The sequence below is a fragment of the Corella eumyota genome, chromosome 4, assembly GCF_963082875.1.
Source record: "Corella eumyota chromosome 4, kaCorEumy4.1, whole genome shotgun sequence".
Lineage (NCBI taxonomy): Eukaryota > Metazoa > Chordata > Ascidiacea > Phlebobranchia > Corellidae > Corella > Corella eumyota.
In genome coordinates, this window is record NC_137493.1 from 5103331 (window position 1) to 5120294 (window position 16964).

Genomic DNA, 16964 nt, shown 5'->3' on the forward strand with positions numbered 1-16964 from the left:
TTGTCCAAAAGTTTTTTTTATTTTGATTTAAGAATTTATTTCGACCTATAGAAAGAAAAAAGTTTTTTAAAGTATTTATTCGCCTGACCCTAAATGTTGATTTCAAATCCTATGTTGATACGGGTTTAAAGGGCTAAATCGCCTTAAAAGCGAGAAAAAAGTTAAAGCTTTAGAGATAGACCCTAAAATAAGAAGTTTTTAGAATAGCATAAAAGTTTAGCATTTATTTGTAAATTTATATTTTACAAAAAAAAAAATTTAGGTAATTTGCAAATATTAATTTTTTTGGGGGATCTGTGAAATAAAAAATGTAAAAGTAAGGTCAAATTTAATTATGTTAACGTTTTTTTCTTATCTTAACATACAAGCTTGTTTACTATTAATAAATGTGTATTGGCATACCGAATTACAGCTAGTTTAGACACGTAATCATTTTCTTTTATAGCAATACAGATCCTCATTTAATTATAAAAGGGCAAGCTAAGACATGTAATCAATTATCGAAGGATTTTGATTGACGGATAAATAAAATTGAATAGTTTTGATACGAAACAGAAGCACAATGCTTTATTGAAATTGTTTGGCGAAATTGTTTTTCTGATAATTGACAAGAAGATAATAGTCGAGTTTTGCCTGTCTCAGAATTTAAAAACATATTGAATGATAAGCGCAGAAAAAAAATTACTTAAATTTTTAATTTTATTTTTAGGAAAATTTGTTAAAACACTTATTAAAACAGACATTGTGACGTCATAGAAGTATTACTTTGTGACGTAATAGCCACATCGACAGCGTGCACCGTGCGATGTTGAGTGTACTCCCGCCCACCAAGCTTCGATGTGACGTTGCCCCTCCCTACGTCACCAACCCTTCGCTCGTCATGGACTCGTTACGTCATCGTGACGTCACGGATAGCAGGCCGGGGAACTTGTATAGGGTTGATTCGAATGAGGATTCGTGCTCGTCTTCGACAACTTATGATCATGATTATGATGTTAAAGCAGCGACTCACATGTTTACCAGCAATCAAGGTAGAGTGTTAAAAAAATAATTTTTAATTAAAAATTGTGAAGAAATGAATAATTTAAAAAAATACTTTTAAAATCTATGTATTCGTTTAAATTATGTAATTGTTGTTTTGACTGAGTTTTGAATTTTTTATTGTTTGCTCATGCACAAGAGAAAATTAAAATTGGGATTTTAAATTTGAATTAAAACAAATTTCTTTTTTTCGTTGTTTGTTTTTGTTAAAAAATTAATTTTGCTAAAAAATATATGGGATGTTAGATTAGTAATTTGCTAAAACAAACATCAAATCACATTCTGTCAGCTACAAACTAAAAATAAATTTTCCACGCATTCTTTTTTTCAGTCCACGTCAATCAAAAATCTTTAAATTTCTTTTCTTTTTAAATTATGTAATATTTTCTGGGCGGACATCCTATTTTGGCATCTTTTCATCGCGGCTTATCATAACAGACTATTTTCCCTTGCTATAGAACGCCTACTTGTTTTATTGTTTTCCATTTGGACGGAAATAACATTTATAGAGAAGAGGTTTTAGTATTTCCGAAATTAAAGTTAGAGTTTGTTGCTCTCAGACGTTTTTCGACTGGCAGTAACTGAAATTTACCCTTTGTCTCCATGTGATTATTTTTTTACATGATGGGGGATGTAAAATAATTTAACAACATTCATATGTACACTCAAAATTTTTTTCTAATTTTTTGTTTAATTTTTAGGTGTTTTTGGATCACAAGCAAAACGTGTTACCAAAAGCCGTTGGACTCAACAGGAGGACGAAAAGTTAAAGACATTGGTCGACAAGCACGGCATCGAGGACTTTCAGAAAATAGCCGGATTTTTCGACGTAAGAGTTTTTTTCTTCTCGGGGTATTTTTTGTGTGAAATGTTTACCCAACGCGTATACACAAACCTTATACAAATATAAGCTTAGGTGACTGATAAGGCATGCTGGTAATATAAACGACTTAGTCATAAAAACAAGTCATACAAAATACCTCTTTTATATTTCTTGAGATAAGAGTTAACTACAGTTCATAAGGCGACAAACAATTAGGGTACGTTTATTTTATGTTTTTTTACATTTTACCATATTTTAACATTTTAATTTTACAGGATCGTTCTGATGTTCAATGCCTGCAACGTTGGCAGAAAGTTCTAAGTCCCGAATTGATTAAAGGCCCCTGGACTAAAGAAGAAGATCAGTTAGTCGTCGAACTTGTGAAAAAGTACGGCCCGAAAAAGTGGTCTCTTATTTCCAAGCATCTAAAGGGAAGGATAGGAAAACAGTGTCGAGAAAGGTGAAGTTAAAGCATATTTAATTAAATTTAAAGTTAATAACTTTATTTTACTTAAATAATATTAATTAAATAAACATGCCAAATTAAATTTAAATATGTGTTTTTAAATCTTAGTATAAACCTTTGAATCTTTTTTCTAAAACTGTATTAACTTATCACAGTATAAGTTTCTATAAGGAAAAATCTGTGTGGTAAACTGTGGTCATTTAGGTATCCTATTTCAACTCGTAGTAGCCTATTTAAACAAACCGGTTCCGTAGTTTTTACTACGTATTTTGTATGCTAATGAATGAGTAGTGTTACTTACCTTACCCCTTGTAAGCCTTTAAAGTTAAAGTAATTCTAAAAGCTTTTAATCGGCGATATAAATAGTTTTTTTTTATTAAAATAAAATGAAACTACAGAATAAATTTACTAAATTGAAAGTATTTTAATTGAAATGGGACACATTTTTTTGTTTTGTGTGTAGGCGTTGGGTCTACTGTTTTTTGTATGGTAGACTTATGTTGAAAGGTATATAGGCCTTACACATAAACATTATGAAATAAGGTAAAAACTACAACTTTATTTTTTATTTTATTAAAACCTCTCGCAACTCATATAAGACTTGTTAGTTATACTTGAATTCAAGACATCTGTAAAATCATAATTGCAAGTGTCAACTAAAAGGTTTTTACTAATATTATTGGGTTTAAACTTATATATTTTTGATTGCTTAGATGGCACAATCATTTGAATCCTGATATTAAAAAATGTGCATGGAACGAAGATGAAGATCGAATAATCTTTGAAGCTCATAAGAGACTTGGGAACAGATGGGCTGAAATAGCAAAACTTTTGCCTGGAAGGTAACTTTTTATTTGCAAATGTTTGCAAAAAACTGTTGTTTATTTGGCTTGAAATTTGTACCTTTTATTTAACAACGATAAAAAAATTATGATTAATAAAACAAGTTGTCAATTTTTCGTGATATTACTTTGATTTCTACTTATTTAAAATACCGTTATGTTATAACACTTTTAAAATGTTATTTTTGGCAACAAATTTTTGACAATTTTTTATTTGCAAAATATTAAATCCTTTGTATTAAATTTTTTGTAGAACTGATAATGCGATCAAAAACCATTGGAACTCGACAATGAAACGCAAGGTTGAAAACGAAGGTTATTTGTCCGGCCCGATTCCTTCTTACATTATTGAAAGACTGGGGTCACTTGCAAGGCACCCAGTCTTACCTATGTGGGACCCTAATCAGGTAAAAATTGTGGTTTTTAATATTTTTTTTAAGACCTTTGCCAATTTTTTTTAAAGTTTTTATTAAAATGTTTTATTTTGATACGAAAGGGTCAAATCCCGAATTTCTCGAACGTGGTTGGTCAGTTCCAAGTTTACACCACGCCCACAGGAGTGATGGATTCAGCCAATCAGAATACTTCGTTTGTTTTGTCTCAAGAACACGACTATTCTCAGGTATTCAAAAAATCAAACATCTTTTAATTTAAAGTAAACTAAGTTCTTTTTAATTATATTTAATATAGTGTAAACTCTAAAGCATAGATTCAAAATGTTTTTTTAATAATTAGAAAGGTAAAGGTTGTAAGTATAATTTGTATCACTTTATTAAAAAAATATATTTATTTTTTTAGATTCAAAATGAGGCAACTGGCGAAAACTACCAACTGGTCGATTTAAGTGGAGCCGAATCTCTATCTCCGTTCAAAGGAATGAATATTATTAGAATTCCTGATCTTACCAAGGTAAATGCAAAAAATGTAACTCTTTTTCTAACAGATAATCTAAATTATTTTTTTTGTTACCAATTATTTCGTATTTTTTCATGTTGGTATTATTTCTACATTTTTTATATTAATGTTATTTTTTTGCTCTTCAGACACCTAGTGGCTGGTCGTGTATGGAACCAAGTCGCTTGGTGGGACAGAATGGGCAACCTTTTACTCCGATCAAGTTTACGCAAATGCAAAAAGCTGGAAAAACCGGTATGTACAAATATAATGAAATGTGTAAAATTCGTTAAAGATTGTATGTACGTGGCTAAATAAAAGTATCTTTTTTATTCATTGCAATAAACACTTAGTAATATGTTAATCTTTATTTAGATATTAGAGTGACGAGTAAAAGTTTGGCCACCCTTCAACGTTCAACAAATACAAATGGCCTCATTCCAATCCTATCTCCCGTTGCAACTAAATTTTTATCCCCACCCACTATACTTAAAAGGTAAATTGAGTAATTTGTATCTTTGTTAAATAGAAGCCTTTTTCTTGGAATTTTTGTAGACTCTTTGAAGTTGTCTAGGAATAAGTGTTATTTTTGTTTAAATTTTTAATGTATGATTTTTTAGGAAACGCCACAACCTTCGCAAACAGCCCAATCCGCAACACGTCAACGGCGGGAACGGAAGTCTTATTTTGCCGCAGAACAGAGCCGTAAAGTGCCCGGCCTCTCGGCAACTCTCAATGACCGAAGAAAAATCCGCGAAATCAATTGAACAAGAATATACAGATGCCATCATAGGTAAAAAATAATTTTTTTTCGGTTAAGTTATTTTGCTCCTTACAGGTAGTTTCCAAGTGTTGATTAAATATTTGATATTTACTTTTTATATTCGTTTGAAAACAAAATTTATTCTTTTAATGTCTACTTAAAAATAAATGTTTGCTAAAGGCAGTACTCCGTTTTATATTATTTTGAAATAAAATATTATTTTTTTTAGACGAACTAATTGGCTCGACCAATGAGGGAACTCTCTCGAATTCGACGTCACAATCTTCTAATACGACGTCATCAGCCAATGCACATTACCAAATGAATAATCTAGTAAGTTGTAAATACATTATCGAAAAATAAAATGTTTTTTTTAATTAGATTTAAAAAAATTTTCTTACACATAGAAATAATATATTAAAATTTTTTTTGTAGTTTTCTGGCAACACTTTTACGCATACGACCTCCACCAACAACAATATCGACCTGTGCAACCTAAGACTGGATGACGTCATGAGTCTTAAAACTTCACTTAATCAGAAAGCAACCCCGAATAAACTTACTCCAATCAAGGCGTTACCCTTTTCACCATCACAGGTAAAAAAAAATTTTAAAAAAAGTTAAAAAAAATTTGGAGGGGAGGTTAAAAAAAATTTTACGTTAAAATTTCTTTAGGCAGAAATTTTGGAAATTAAGAAAAATCGCCAAAAAATTCGTATTTTTAAGAAAAAACTTTTATTTTTTAGTTTATGAATAGCTCGATGGAAATAGAACAACCTTCGTTGACTTCAACTCCAGTAAAACCGTTTTCCACTCCTGTTAAAAACATACATAACAAAGAAAACCAACTGTAAGTATTTAAACCAAAAATAATATTTTAAAGATAATTCCAAAATCAAAAAAATTGCAAAAAATTAAGAGCTCTATATTTAGCCTTTTTAACATATGTTATTTTTTACAGATTTGGTACCCCGTTAATGATGGGCAGCATGTCTAAAAGCGTCCCACGTACCCCTACCCCGTTTAAAAACGCCATGGCTGCTCAAATAATGAAGCATGGGCCACTTAAAATGGTAAGTTTAATATTGTTATGTCTCTTTTTATATTTTTCAAGCAAATTTTTTTTACAATATTATTTAAAATTTTTGTATTTTAAATTACTTATTTTTTAGCCGGATACTCCAAACTCGTTGGAAGATTTATTTGAGATGATTAACAGAGAGGAGAAAATTACAGTTGAGCCAAAAACAAAAAGACCAAGAACCAACGATTTCAAGGTATTATAAAAAGTATTTTAAGTGTATTAAAAAAATGAACGGTGTTATTTCTAATAAAATTATTTTTTTTAAATTAAATTGGGTTAAAATACCAAAAACTCCTTAAACCAATTTTAAATTATTTTTCTAATTTTTTTGTAACGTTTTTATTTTAAAGCCGGATCGAGTGCGAAAAGCTTTGTTGTTAGGCGACGATTGGATGAAGACAAGGAACCCGAATATTAATTGTCAAGTTTCGATTAAAAGTGGGCTCACCCAATCCGAAGTTGTAAGTATTTTTTTTCATTCCCTCTTCTTAGTTTAAATTATTTTAATGTTTCCGAACTTAATTTTAAATTTAAATCTTTCGTTTAGGAGCTTGAAGCCCCACCCCCGACTTTTGGTATAAAATCTCTTTTCCCCCAAACCAGCCCCATTCTAACTAAACCCAAACTCGAACCGATTGTTCAGTCCCCGTTTCCGACCCCAGTACCCGACCGCCGCACGCACCACGTGCGCAAGAGTGACGTCACTGTTGACGTCAAGTCTTGTGGCGTCACCGAAGGGGAAATCCCCAATATTTTCTTCGACGACTACGATCAGGCGCTTACGCCCTACACCGGCGATCTCGATTTTGACGACGAGGACTTAACCCGATTTTTTGCCGACGACGATTCCGACGTGACCGTGACTTCATCGTCGTTGCTGACGTCATCAATGGCGTCTTCAACGTCGTCGTTACACTCCCTTATGAAGCCAAGCGCGATGGGAAAAAGGAGAAACCACAAAGAGCATGCACAGGTAAAAAAGCAAAATTTTTATTTATTTTTTCAGATTTAAATTATAATTCTTTTAATTTTTTTTATGACTTTGTCTTTTAATAATTTTAAATTCAATGTATATTATTAGTTAAATTCGGCATGGACGACAATTGCTTGTGGAAAAACAAACGATCAACAGAGCATGACCGAAGCGGCAAAGTCTTATCTCATGCTCATCAAGCCTTAGATCCTCGGTTCGAATACTCATTCAGGCCGTTTAGATTTTCAAATTTTAATTTCATTGGAGGTTTTAATTCTTATTTCCTATTACTATATTTTTATTCCCTATTACTATATAAAGCAATTGTCCAAGGCTAGTGGTTCGATTACCAGGTCATACTGATATTTGATCAATTGAAGAGTTGAGAAGTTAAAAAATTTAAATTTCTTCTTCATTGTTGAGGGTGTTAATTGGGAGGTTGGGGTATACATTTTTTCTATATTGGAAGTATTAATCCCCCAATCTATATTTCGCAATCTAAATTTAAGCGGGTAACAACTAACGATTTAAAATGTAACTCAGTAACATTCCACTTTATTTTAAAACTGGGTCATTCCTTAGTTCTGTAGTATAGCTGTGACGTCATATTTAGATGACGTCACCGACATAAATGATGTTTTTGCACGCTTTTGATTAGAAAATATAGTTTTGATCAAATGAAATCAACCAAACGGTCGAATTATGACCGCTGTAGGGCGCATCGGCGCTTTTATTTATTTTTTCGATTTACAGATTTTATTTTTCTACCTCGTCTTATTGTTAATTGGTCGTTTTTGGTTTGCTTCTGTAAGATATTGTACATAGAAAATAATGTTTTCGTTTATTCATCTAGGGTATCAAGTTGCTGTGTAGAATGTCGTAGTTTTCTTTTTTTTTATTTTCGGGTTCGAAAAATTATGAACAGACTTGATTTTTCAGATTTTTATAACCTTCTACTCTGTAACTAAATATTTCTTGATTCAATGCAACCTTATATTGGTATAACTCCACCTTGCTGTAAACTAACGTTATAAAACGCGATTTCGCTGCTAAATTCTACAAAATTCCGGTCTTGTCTGTATAGCTGCTATTGCTTACTTGCCTAATATTAAACCCTTGCTGCTCGTACAGAATGTCTAAATACCATTGCTTAACAAGTCAGTCATAAAAACCTTTTGTTTCCTAGAGTACCTTCTTAAATCATAACTTTCTAGTATTGCGCGGCCTCCAATTTCAAAAATTTTTGTTTTATGTGCGTTTCTTGTGCTTATTTTTTTTTGTAGATAATGTTTTGTGTCGGTATATACGTACTATATCAAGTTCCAGATAGTTAGAATTTTATTTGTTATTAGAGTTCATGATTGCTTCAAAATAACAGTCTTTCAAAAAAGTTTAAAATTTTTGACTTGCGTTTTTAGTTCTAATAATTTTGATTTCAAGCACATTAGAATTTTTATGAATTTTTAACTCAAATTTGTGTTTTGTTTCTGCACTATGGCGCAGCTATTTGTAAAGTTGAAATGTTCCATCGCGTTTGTGTATTTTAAAACAATAAAATCTTCTAAATACATTTTTTGATTTGGTTTATAACAAATAAAAGGGTTTTACCACAAAAACTAAATTTTCAGGACGAAAACTTTAGGTTTACAAAATACCAAGCTATTATACTTATTTAGTCAAAGAATATAAAAACTGTTTAAACCAATAGGGTCATAAGAAACTAAAATGCAAATTTTTTAGTTCATTTGGCATCATTTGTAAGAATTTAAAAGATGTTTAACTAACGTAATACTGCGTCATCCAATCAGGAAACAATACTATTATGACGTACGGGTTTTCGTTATTCACCTATTGGTTCCTTACTAATGACGTCACTCAGGAAACTGTTTCTAAAAAAGAATCATAATTTATTAAATTGGACCCTTTAAAATGTACTTGTATATTTACAGGAATACAATTAGTTTTAAACACGATTTTTTATAATAAAAAACTTAAGAAGTTTAAACAAAATCAGATTTTATTTCATTTGTCCTTTATAGCACACGTACGGTCTTTTTCCCCCATCTTTCCTATAATACATTTTAAATTAAAAAAAATAAAAGATGTTTTAACTTGAATAAAAATGTTAAAATTATTTTATCAAAAAAAAAGTATAAAAAAAAAAAAAATTTGCATAACATTAACATAGGCTAAAACTACTTCTGAAAATTTTGACATTTTACTTTTGTCTGTTATTTGTTTTAATTCAAGCAAATAATGCCCTTTTTGAGAAAAATTTAATTTCTTACTTATTTTTAAGATAGATCTTCCCATTCTTATAACAAAGCCAATCAAAGTTAGAATGGGTTTTGCCATCTGTGTCATACATGAAATCGATCTCTGTATCAGCTCTACTTCTTATATTCCAACAATTACATTTTAACGTTTCGTGCTGTGAATATTATTAGCTGACTTAAACAGTTCAAGCTTTGCACATGAAATGCAGACTGTAAACTGCACTTACGCGTAAGTCTACTGGAATTTCATTTGGCATTTCGTTTTTGCAGTTGATGTTAAGTAAACCGCGAAACGAGTAACCTAAAATCGATAAACAATATTTAACTACATTTTGTTCACATTTACTTATCAACGATGTAGAAAGGTCGACTTCACGACGTACACATTAAGTAACATCAGTTAGCCCGACCCAGTCCAAAATTGCCTGTGGAAGTCTTCAATGTTATTGAAGAGTTGCTATGTGAGTTTTAGCTCAGCAGCTACAGCATGAAAGCAGTGTGGATCAAACCCAGGACCTTATTTAATGTAGACAAGTGTTCAGACCACTACTTTATGGTGCCGGTCATTTAAACAAATTCTGTACTATAAACAATTTTGTTCATTCTTAAAGGATGTAAAGTTTTTAAATTAAATAGACTACTGACAAAACAATTATTAACCAATCTGTTGCAAATAAGGCCCCAAGAACAAATCCAATCGCTACAAACTTCATGTTGAACGATTTACCTAAATTTAATTCTTAGTTGTGATATAAAACTCTCTTAAAACTTATTTTTTTCAAAACCAACTAGCCAATCAATTTTAATCAGGTTATTTCTAAGTGTTCGGTTTCACCTTATGAGTGATGTTTTACCAAAATTGTTTCTTTTATTTTTTCTGTTTTGTCGGGCTCATTTTGAATGTTTTTTACACAATGTAATTGATCCAATGCATGACGCCATGGAAAAAACAACTAGAACAAATTCGGAAAAATTCTTTCCAATAAAACGATCAGCAATCCTTTAATTATTTCCTTTTGTTCTATTTATTTTACAATCTTGAAAATTTCCAAACTAGATTCTAAGTTTTATTGCAATTTCAACAACACTCAATTAAAGTGTTTACCCCCCTTTCTTTCCTCTTATTGGGTGAAGTCGTGTCGAAAATTCTCAAACATGATTTGGCAGAAATTTTTTATGTCGTACAGCCATATAGAAATTAAAACATTATACCGAATTTAATTATATTGTTTACAATGCACAATAACCGATTTTATTTTTTGATTTAATATAAAACAACTAAATTCAAGTTATCACCAAATAAATTAAATTTTTTTTTTTTATAACAAACCAAGATGTAATTTTTTTTTTTAGCTTTTTTTTAAATTATTTTGCATTATTAGAAAGAGATATAAAAAGGTATAACGACTGTTTATAAAACAATGTAGGACTACACAAAGGCAAATGTAGCTTTTTAAAATTCATTTGGCATTATTAGGAGAAATAACAAAATATTTAATTAACGTAAGACTGCGTTATTAAATCAGGAAACAGTTAAATATTATGACATTGGGGTTTTTGTTGTTCACTTATTGGTTCTTACGTAATGACGTCACTCGGGAAATTTGATTGTGTTTTCTGATAGAATCATAAACTAAACTAGATTTTTTAAAATGTATTCGTTTATTTACAGTAATACGCAATCAGTCTCAAACACAATTTTTTATAATTAAAAAAAAAATTTGAAATTCAATTCAGTTTTTTTTTGCTTTTCCTTTATAGTACACGTATGGTCGGCTTCTTCCATCTTTCCTATAACACAAAATTTAAAAAAAAAAAAAAAAATAGGCTTAATCTACTTCTGAAAATCTTAACATTTTACTTTGTTTTTTATTTGTTTTACTTTGGGGCTAATTATGCCACTTGTTGATAAAAATACAAGTGCTCACTTGTTTTGAAGATAGATCCATCCATTTTCATAGCAAATATTATCAAAGTTTGGATAGATTAAGTCATCTGTGCCATACATCTGATCACTCATTCTGCTACATATGCCTCTCAAGTTCCGACAATTACATGTTTGCCCTTTGTACTGTAAAAATCAGAAGCTAAATTAAACAGTTTGGCGTTACTGCACATGAAAGTTTAAAAATTCACTTACGCTAATGTCATCAGGAATTTCGCTTGGTATTTCGTTTCTGCAGTCGATTTTAAGCAAACCATGGAACCTAGAGGAGCCTAAAACCGACATACAATAATTTAACGACGTGTAAACAACTCTTGTGTTTATTTTTTTTTATTTATTTTGGTTTTTCGCGCATTGATAAAAGTAAATAATAAATACGATATACAATTAATATTACAACAATGCGACGGGATAAAATGACAAAATCAATTTAATGATTTAAAACATGCCAAAAGTATTAATGTTTAGACAAAGATTTTATAGTATAGTATGGCATGGTCACTAAACCCAGTTGTATAATATATCATGTAATGTTGTCTTTCTTTAAAGGATGTAAAGTTTCTAAACTATTATAGTCATACAAAACAAAATAATAAGTAACCAACCTGTTGCGAATAACGCTCCAAGAATTAATGCAATTGCTACAAACTTCATGTTAAACGATTCAAATACAAACTCTTGTTTGTGATTTGAAATTTTCTTACAACTTATTGTTAAAAACAAACTATCCAATTGATTCTAATCAGATTTTTTATTTGCTTTCACTTTATGAGTAGTGTTTTACTGAAATATTTTCTTTTATAACTATTTTCGGGTGCACTCATTTTGAACGTTTTTTTCGCGCATTGTAATTGGTCGAATGCATGACGTCATGGGAAGCAAACAACTAGAACAAATTCGAAGAAAATCTTTTCAATAAAACAATCAGCGAGTCTTTAATTGTTTCCTTATTCTCACTTATTCTATAATCTTGGAAATTCCTAAACTAGATTTCAGATGTTATTGCAACTTCAACAACATTTAATAAAAATGTTGAAATTTTCTATTTTCCTATTTTTAAAAAGATATGACGTCATATCGAAATGTTAAACATATTTTGGTCTGAAATTTTCGTACAGTCAATATTGTATTAGGTCATTTTTTTAAATCTGACTTTACTATTTACAATGCACAATGACCGATTTTATTGTTTTATTTTTATTTTAAACACTTTGATTACAGTTATCACCCATTTTTTAACAGAAAAATTAGCAGATTAGAAAGATTTAACAGTCTCCGTACTTTTTGATGTGTAGGTCCAATCTAAAAACAAACCAAAAATAAATAGATATTAGCTACAGCGATATACGTAAAAATATGCAGTAACTAGTTTATAACTTTTTAACACAAATTTACATAAAAATCTTATAACAATATGTACCCGTTTGAAAGTGTCCGCTTGGCTTTGACCATTTGTATTCCCAGTTCAGTGCAGAAGGTGCAAACGTTGGAAAAAGTTTTATTATTGTCAGCACAAACTGGGTTGTAATTTCGTCGACATTTATTTTGAACGTCGTTGCAGGTACATTGTGCTACTGCTAGCCCTTCCGCCTAAAAGTTAGTGTATTTGGCGTTTAGAAATATAACTAACTATGTGTAAGCATGTAAGACGCTTAAGCTATAGTGTTTGTTGACTTGGCCTTATTTTTGTATATAAAAATACATATAAGGCACAATTCTATCGTGACAGCACAATATGGTATACCAAAACACACTTGTATATACAAAACAGGAATTCCATAACATTTGATTGTTGTGGGGTATGGTTTGAATTAAATGTCAAAATGTTTTTACTTGAACTTCAATTTTGTCTTTTCCTTCCATCCAAGCACACGTGTTCTCTTCTAAATCAACTTTTACTTGTTCCACGGCAACTAAATGTAACCTTTATTTTAAAGAAAAAACAAATTAAGAGTTTAAATTTAACTGAAAAATGTTGTATACTTACATGTAAGGTTGGAAAGAATGCCTGTAATGGCCACAATAACTAATAAATACTTCATTTTTCTCTTGGTGTCTGTACAAAATGCTATGTAGTCTATTTAACTGTAACAGTTAATTTGTTATCTATGTTTTAACACCTGTTTAAAAATGTAGCACACTTTTACTGAGATGGTTTTGAAAATTTTCGTTTTAATTTTTTTGTAGTATTAGACTCATTTATTGGAAAAATACTGTATGTCTATCTTTACACTACTAAAAACAATGTTTTATAAGTATATATATATATATATATATATATATATAAACATCCCTCGCTGGCATAACACCTGCTTCCTAGTTTAGTAAATAAAACACAAAGTGTATTGTAAAAATGTATTACTCATAAGTACGTAAAAATGACTCGTTGTTTTAAATTAATAAACAGTCGTATGGAATTATTCACACGGGTATAAGAAACAACAATTGTGTATCTTACGTATTGGTTATATGTTTGTTTACTCAATTGTGTAATCAATTTATTATTAAGTTATTTAGATACAAAGTACTTTAATAAAAAGGCCACCAAAACAGGGCAATTATTTCTTATAATACAATAAAGACGCCTAATAAAACAAGCCAAAATCCGACAAAATCTTCTGAGGCAACGTAACGTCATAATTAAAGCAAGCCTGTGTTAAATCTGCTTCTCTTTTTTATAATGACCAAGAAAATTAAGTGTTATATTAAGGGAGAACAATGTTTATGTTGAAATTTTCTTTATTAAGCTGTTTAAATTTAAAGACTACGTAAATATGAAACCGAATACCATTTGATCAATCTAGAAGAATATAAGGTATGCTAACAACAAACACATTTGTATTTTGTAATATCCTATTATGAAAATGGTTATTTAACATAATAACGCTGTTTGGTAAAACTTATGTTTTGTGGATAATGTATATGTATAGAATTAAGAAGACTAAGTTTGATTTAAATCTAGTCAGGGCTAAAAAGTGGTTACCTAGTATTTGTAATTTTGTGTACAATAAGTAACCATTTAAAACGTCGTGACGTCATATGCTATCGAGCGATTAAGTACACGCTTTTCGCTAACGCTTTCGCCTACGACCATACCACGTTGAGTACACCCCATCTCGTCCGATCTGGGAAGTTAAGCAACGTCGGGCCCGGTTAGTACTTGGATGGGTGACCGCCTGGGAATACCGGGTGCCGTAGGCATTTTTTTAATTTAACAAATTTTTAGAATCTCTATCGAATGTTTATTCTATAACGGCTTAATTTTTTTGTTTAAAAGTTGTTACAATAGCTATTCTTCTAGACGTTCTTTATATTTTGTATGATAAACTAAAAGTTAATAAATGAATAAGTAATTAATATCAAAAATTACCATAAAAACCAGTGATTGTGGTTCGCAACATTTTTGTTTTGTAACCATATTAGTTCTAGCGATTTTAATATTAACCTGTAAGGTTGTTAAAATTGCAGTTTACAGAGAAAGTACTAAATGATAACAATTGGCTAATTTTTTAGCGTAGTTTAATTACATAGCTATTATCAAAACGTGCCGAATATCAGTAAAATCAAAAACTATTATAAAATTCATAGGTTTGTGGTTCGCAATATTTTTTGTTCTGCGACAAAATTTTGACCTTAGAATAGTAAGTAAGTTTAACGCAATGTTTAGATTTAGTTTGTAACGTGACGTCACAGGTTATCGAGCGCTTAACTACACGCTTTTCGTTACCGCTTTCGCCTACGACCATACCACGTTGAGTACACCCCATCTCGTCCGATCTGGGAAGTTAAGCAACGTCGGGCCCGGTTAGTACTTGGATGGGTGACCGCCTGGGAATACCGGGTGCCGTAGGCATTTTTTTAATTTAACAATTTTTTAGAATCTCTAACGAATGTGTATTCTATAACGGTTTAAGTTTATGAAAGTTATTACCATAAATACCTCCAATGTAAACGTGATGTTATATTTAGTATTATTATGACTTACTAAAAGATAATAAATAAACCTGGTATTAGTGGTATTAGTATTATCAAAAGTTACCACCAAAATCAATGGTTATGCTACGCAAAAAATTTTGTTTTGCGACTATGTTAAAACTAGCAATTTTTAAAGGTAACCTGTTAGATTGTTAAAATTGCAGCTTACAAAGAAAGTACCAAATGATAACATTTGGCTATAATTTGTTAACGCAGTGTAATTAACGATCAACAAAATATGCCAAAATTTTATCTAAAATTACCATTAAAATCATCAGTTGTTTTTTCTCGTTTTGCCACGAAATTACGACATTTAATTTTTTTTTTTTTGTATTAATATAAGTAAGTTTAAACACGCTGTCAAGTTTTACAAACTTTAGATTTTAGTTTATAACGTGACGTCATTAGCTTGGATGGGTGACCGCCTGGGAATACCGGGTGCCGTAGGCGTTTTTTTTAATTTAACAAATTTTTAGAATCTCTATCGAATGTTTATTCTAATACGATTTAAATTTTAGTTGACCAATGTTAGTACCATAACTACCTCCAATTTAGACGTGAAATTATATTGAGTATTATTATGACCTAGTAAAAGTTAATAAATATATCTGGTATTAGCTTTATCAAAAGTTACCACGAAAACCAGTGGTTGTACTGCGCAAAAATTTTTGTTTGGCGACCATACTCAAACTAGCAATTTTTAAAAGTAACTTGGCTAAGCTTTTTCGTCTGTGCTGACATTTTTATATCAAAACATGCAGAATGCCACGCCAAAAAAGCGCACCAAAAATTATAACCCAAATCTTTATAAATCGTTTCTAGTTTAAGTTTAAAAATTACTTTTTTAAAAAATATTTCAAACGCAAATTTACGTCACTTTAGTAGATTATGACGTAACAATGGTAGAAGCGCTGCTTCAACATCCGGTTTTGCGATGTTTTCTTTTGCGCTTTGAAGTTTTATAATGAGTTTCATTTGTTTAAAAGTTTATTTTAGTTTAATTTGTATTCTTGTTTGCCAAATCAAACTTAGGAATAACGTTAGAATTGTTTAAAAAACAATCAGACTGTTAAATCTTCACCTAGTAAGCGCAAACGCGAATTTGTTTGGCTATGTAGGCTGACAATATCTCTTAGATAGAGGCAAACCAAAGTGTTAATATGACTACAATCAGAAACTTATTGCTTTTTGCCCTATTTATAACAATTTATGAATAATAAGATAATAAGACTCGTGAATATTTTTAAACCTTAACAATTTTACCTAATCTTGTTTTTAAGATAACTTTGAAACGACGTGTAATTTGATTGTGACGTCAAAATCTACTAGAGTGACGTCAATTCGCGTTTTTATAGGAACAAAGTTTTAAACTAAGATTGCAGACTAACTACACAACCAAAATTAATAAAATTTAAAATTTATACTAACAAAGTCGTACTGTTAAACGTAGTTTATTACATAACCATTAACAAAACGTGTCAAAAATCAGTAAAATCAAAAATAATGCGCAAAATGTTTTGTTTTCCGACGAAATTACAACCTTTGAATTTGCTTATGTTGTTAAGAATTTATAAGTAAGTTTAAACATGCTGCTAGCTTTCACAAACTTTAGATTTTGGTTTGTACCGTGACGTCATAGGTTATCGAGCGATTAAGTACGCGCTTTTCGTTACCGCTTTCGCCTACGACCATACCACGTTGAGTACACCCCATCTCGTCCGATCTGGGAAGTTAAGCAACGTCGGGCCCGGTTAGTACTTGGATGGGTGACCGCCTGGGAATACCGGGTGCCGTAGGCTTTTCGATTTTTATTTTAAATATAAAATCGCTTACAATTTAATATCGATTTTTTCGGACAAATTATTAAAATTTTGTTAAGCTT

At 30.6% G+C, this 16964-nt stretch overlaps 3 protein-coding genes, 1 long non-coding RNA gene and 3 other non-coding genes across 10 annotated transcripts; 4 read left to right on the forward strand and 3 right to left on the reverse strand.

The window, feature by feature from the left end:
• The first annotated feature begins 714 nt into the window (after window positions 1-714).
• Window positions 715-8450, forward strand: LOC145751597 (transcriptional activator Myb-like). The gene is made up of 18 exons (XM_082567779.1): window positions 715-1031; window positions 1743-1870; window positions 2140-2324; window positions 3044-3172; window positions 3426-3579; window positions 3669-3794; window positions 3971-4081; window positions 4216-4321; window positions 4442-4562; window positions 4687-4859; window positions 5059-5162; window positions 5265-5426; window positions 5576-5679; window positions 5791-5902; window positions 6002-6106; window positions 6264-6374; window positions 6461-6886; window positions 6995-8450. The coding sequence occupies exons 1-18, from the start codon at window positions 806-808 to the stop codon at window positions 7091-7093; spliced, it is 2682 nt and encodes an 893-aa protein (XP_082423905.1). The 5' UTR covers window positions 715-805; the 3' UTR covers window positions 7094-8450.
• On the reverse strand, window positions 8410-10200 carry LOC145751598 (uncharacterized). Of its 4 annotated transcripts, none has more exons than XR_014283743.1 (4): window positions 9998-10200; window positions 9390-9463; window positions 9175-9317; window positions 8410-8955 (listed from the first exon to the last, which is right to left on the reverse strand). It is a non-coding gene; the product is annotated as an uncharacterized LOC145751598 (long non-coding RNA). The 4 variants fall into 4 exon arrangements; XR_014283744.1 differs by having other exon boundaries at window positions 9890-10200; XR_014283742.1 differs by having other exon boundaries at window positions 9823-10200.
• Window positions 10201-10572: 372 nt separating this feature from the next.
• LOC145751096 (uncharacterized) lies at window positions 10573-11906 on the reverse strand. Its single transcript, XM_082567178.1, has 4 exons — window positions 11713-11906; window positions 11303-11379; window positions 11091-11233; window positions 10573-10953 (listed from the first exon to the last, which is right to left on the reverse strand). Exons 1-4 carry the CDS (start codon window positions 11759-11761, stop codon window positions 10896-10898), a joined length of 327 nt encoding a protein of 108 aa, XP_082423304.1. The 5' UTR covers window positions 11762-11906; the 3' UTR covers window positions 10573-10895.
• A 379-nt stretch (window positions 11907-12285) lies between these two features.
• LOC145751217 (uncharacterized) lies at window positions 12286-13320 on the reverse strand. Its single transcript, XM_082567319.1, has 4 exons — window positions 13095-13320; window positions 12941-13020; window positions 12528-12697; window positions 12286-12409 (listed from the first exon to the last, which is right to left on the reverse strand). The coding sequence occupies exons 1-4, from the start codon at window positions 13147-13149 to the stop codon at window positions 12373-12375; spliced, it is 342 nt and encodes a 113-aa protein (XP_082423445.1). The 5' UTR covers window positions 13150-13320; the 3' UTR covers window positions 12286-12372.
• An 869-nt stretch (window positions 13321-14189) lies between these two features.
• Window positions 14190-14308, forward strand: LOC145751687 (5S ribosomal RNA). The gene has a single exon (XR_014283748.1). It is a non-coding gene; the product is annotated as a 5S ribosomal RNA (ribosomal RNA).
• Window positions 14309-14841: 533 nt separating this feature from the next.
• LOC145751688 (5S ribosomal RNA) lies at window positions 14842-14960 on the forward strand. The gene has a single exon (XR_014283749.1). It is a non-coding gene; the product is annotated as a 5S ribosomal RNA (ribosomal RNA).
• A 1802-nt stretch (window positions 14961-16762) lies between these two features.
• LOC145751685 (5S ribosomal RNA) lies at window positions 16763-16881 on the forward strand. The gene has a single exon (XR_014283746.1). It is a non-coding gene; the product is annotated as a 5S ribosomal RNA (ribosomal RNA).
• The last annotated feature ends 83 nt before the right edge of the window (window positions 16882-16964 follow it).

Excerpts from the sequence above, each read along its gene's own strand:
- LOC145751597 (XM_082567779.1), top strand. The coding sequence starts at position 806 with ATGTTGAGTGTACTCCCGCCCACCAAGCTTCGATGTGACGTTGCCCCT. Across the intron at positions 4,563-4,686 it reads CCACCCACTATACTTAAAAG|GAAACGCCACAACCTTCGCA; the intron begins GTAAATTGAGTA and ends ATGATTTTTTAG. Across the intron at positions 6,107-6,263 it reads CAAGAACCAACGATTTCAAG|CCGGATCGAGTGCGAAAAGC; the intron begins GTATTATAAAAA and ends TTTATTTTAAAG.
- LOC145751096 (XM_082567178.1), bottom strand. The coding sequence starts at position 11,761 with ATGAAGTTTGTAGCAATTGCATTAATTCTTGGAGCGTTATTCGCAACA. Across the intron at positions 11,380-11,712 it reads TGGAGCGTTATTCGCAACAG|GCTCCTCTAGGTTCCATGGT; the intron begins GTTGGTTACTTA and ends TGTCGGTTTTAG. Across the intron at positions 10,954-11,090 it reads TGGATCTATCTTCAAAACAA|GAAAGATGGAAGAAGCCGAC; the intron begins GTGAGCACTTGT and ends TTTGTGTTATAG.
- LOC145751217 (XM_082567319.1), bottom strand. The coding sequence starts at position 13,149 with ATGAAGTATTTATTAGTTATTGTGGCCATTACAGGCATTCTTTCCAAC. Across the intron at positions 13,021-13,094 it reads CATTCTTTCCAACCTTACAT|TTGCCGTGGAACAAGTAAAA; the intron begins GTAAGTATACAA and ends GGTTACATTTAG. Across the intron at positions 12,410-12,527 it reads AAGCGGACACTTTCAAACGG|ATTGGACCTACACATCAAAA; the intron begins GTACATATTGTT and ends GTTTGTTTTTAG.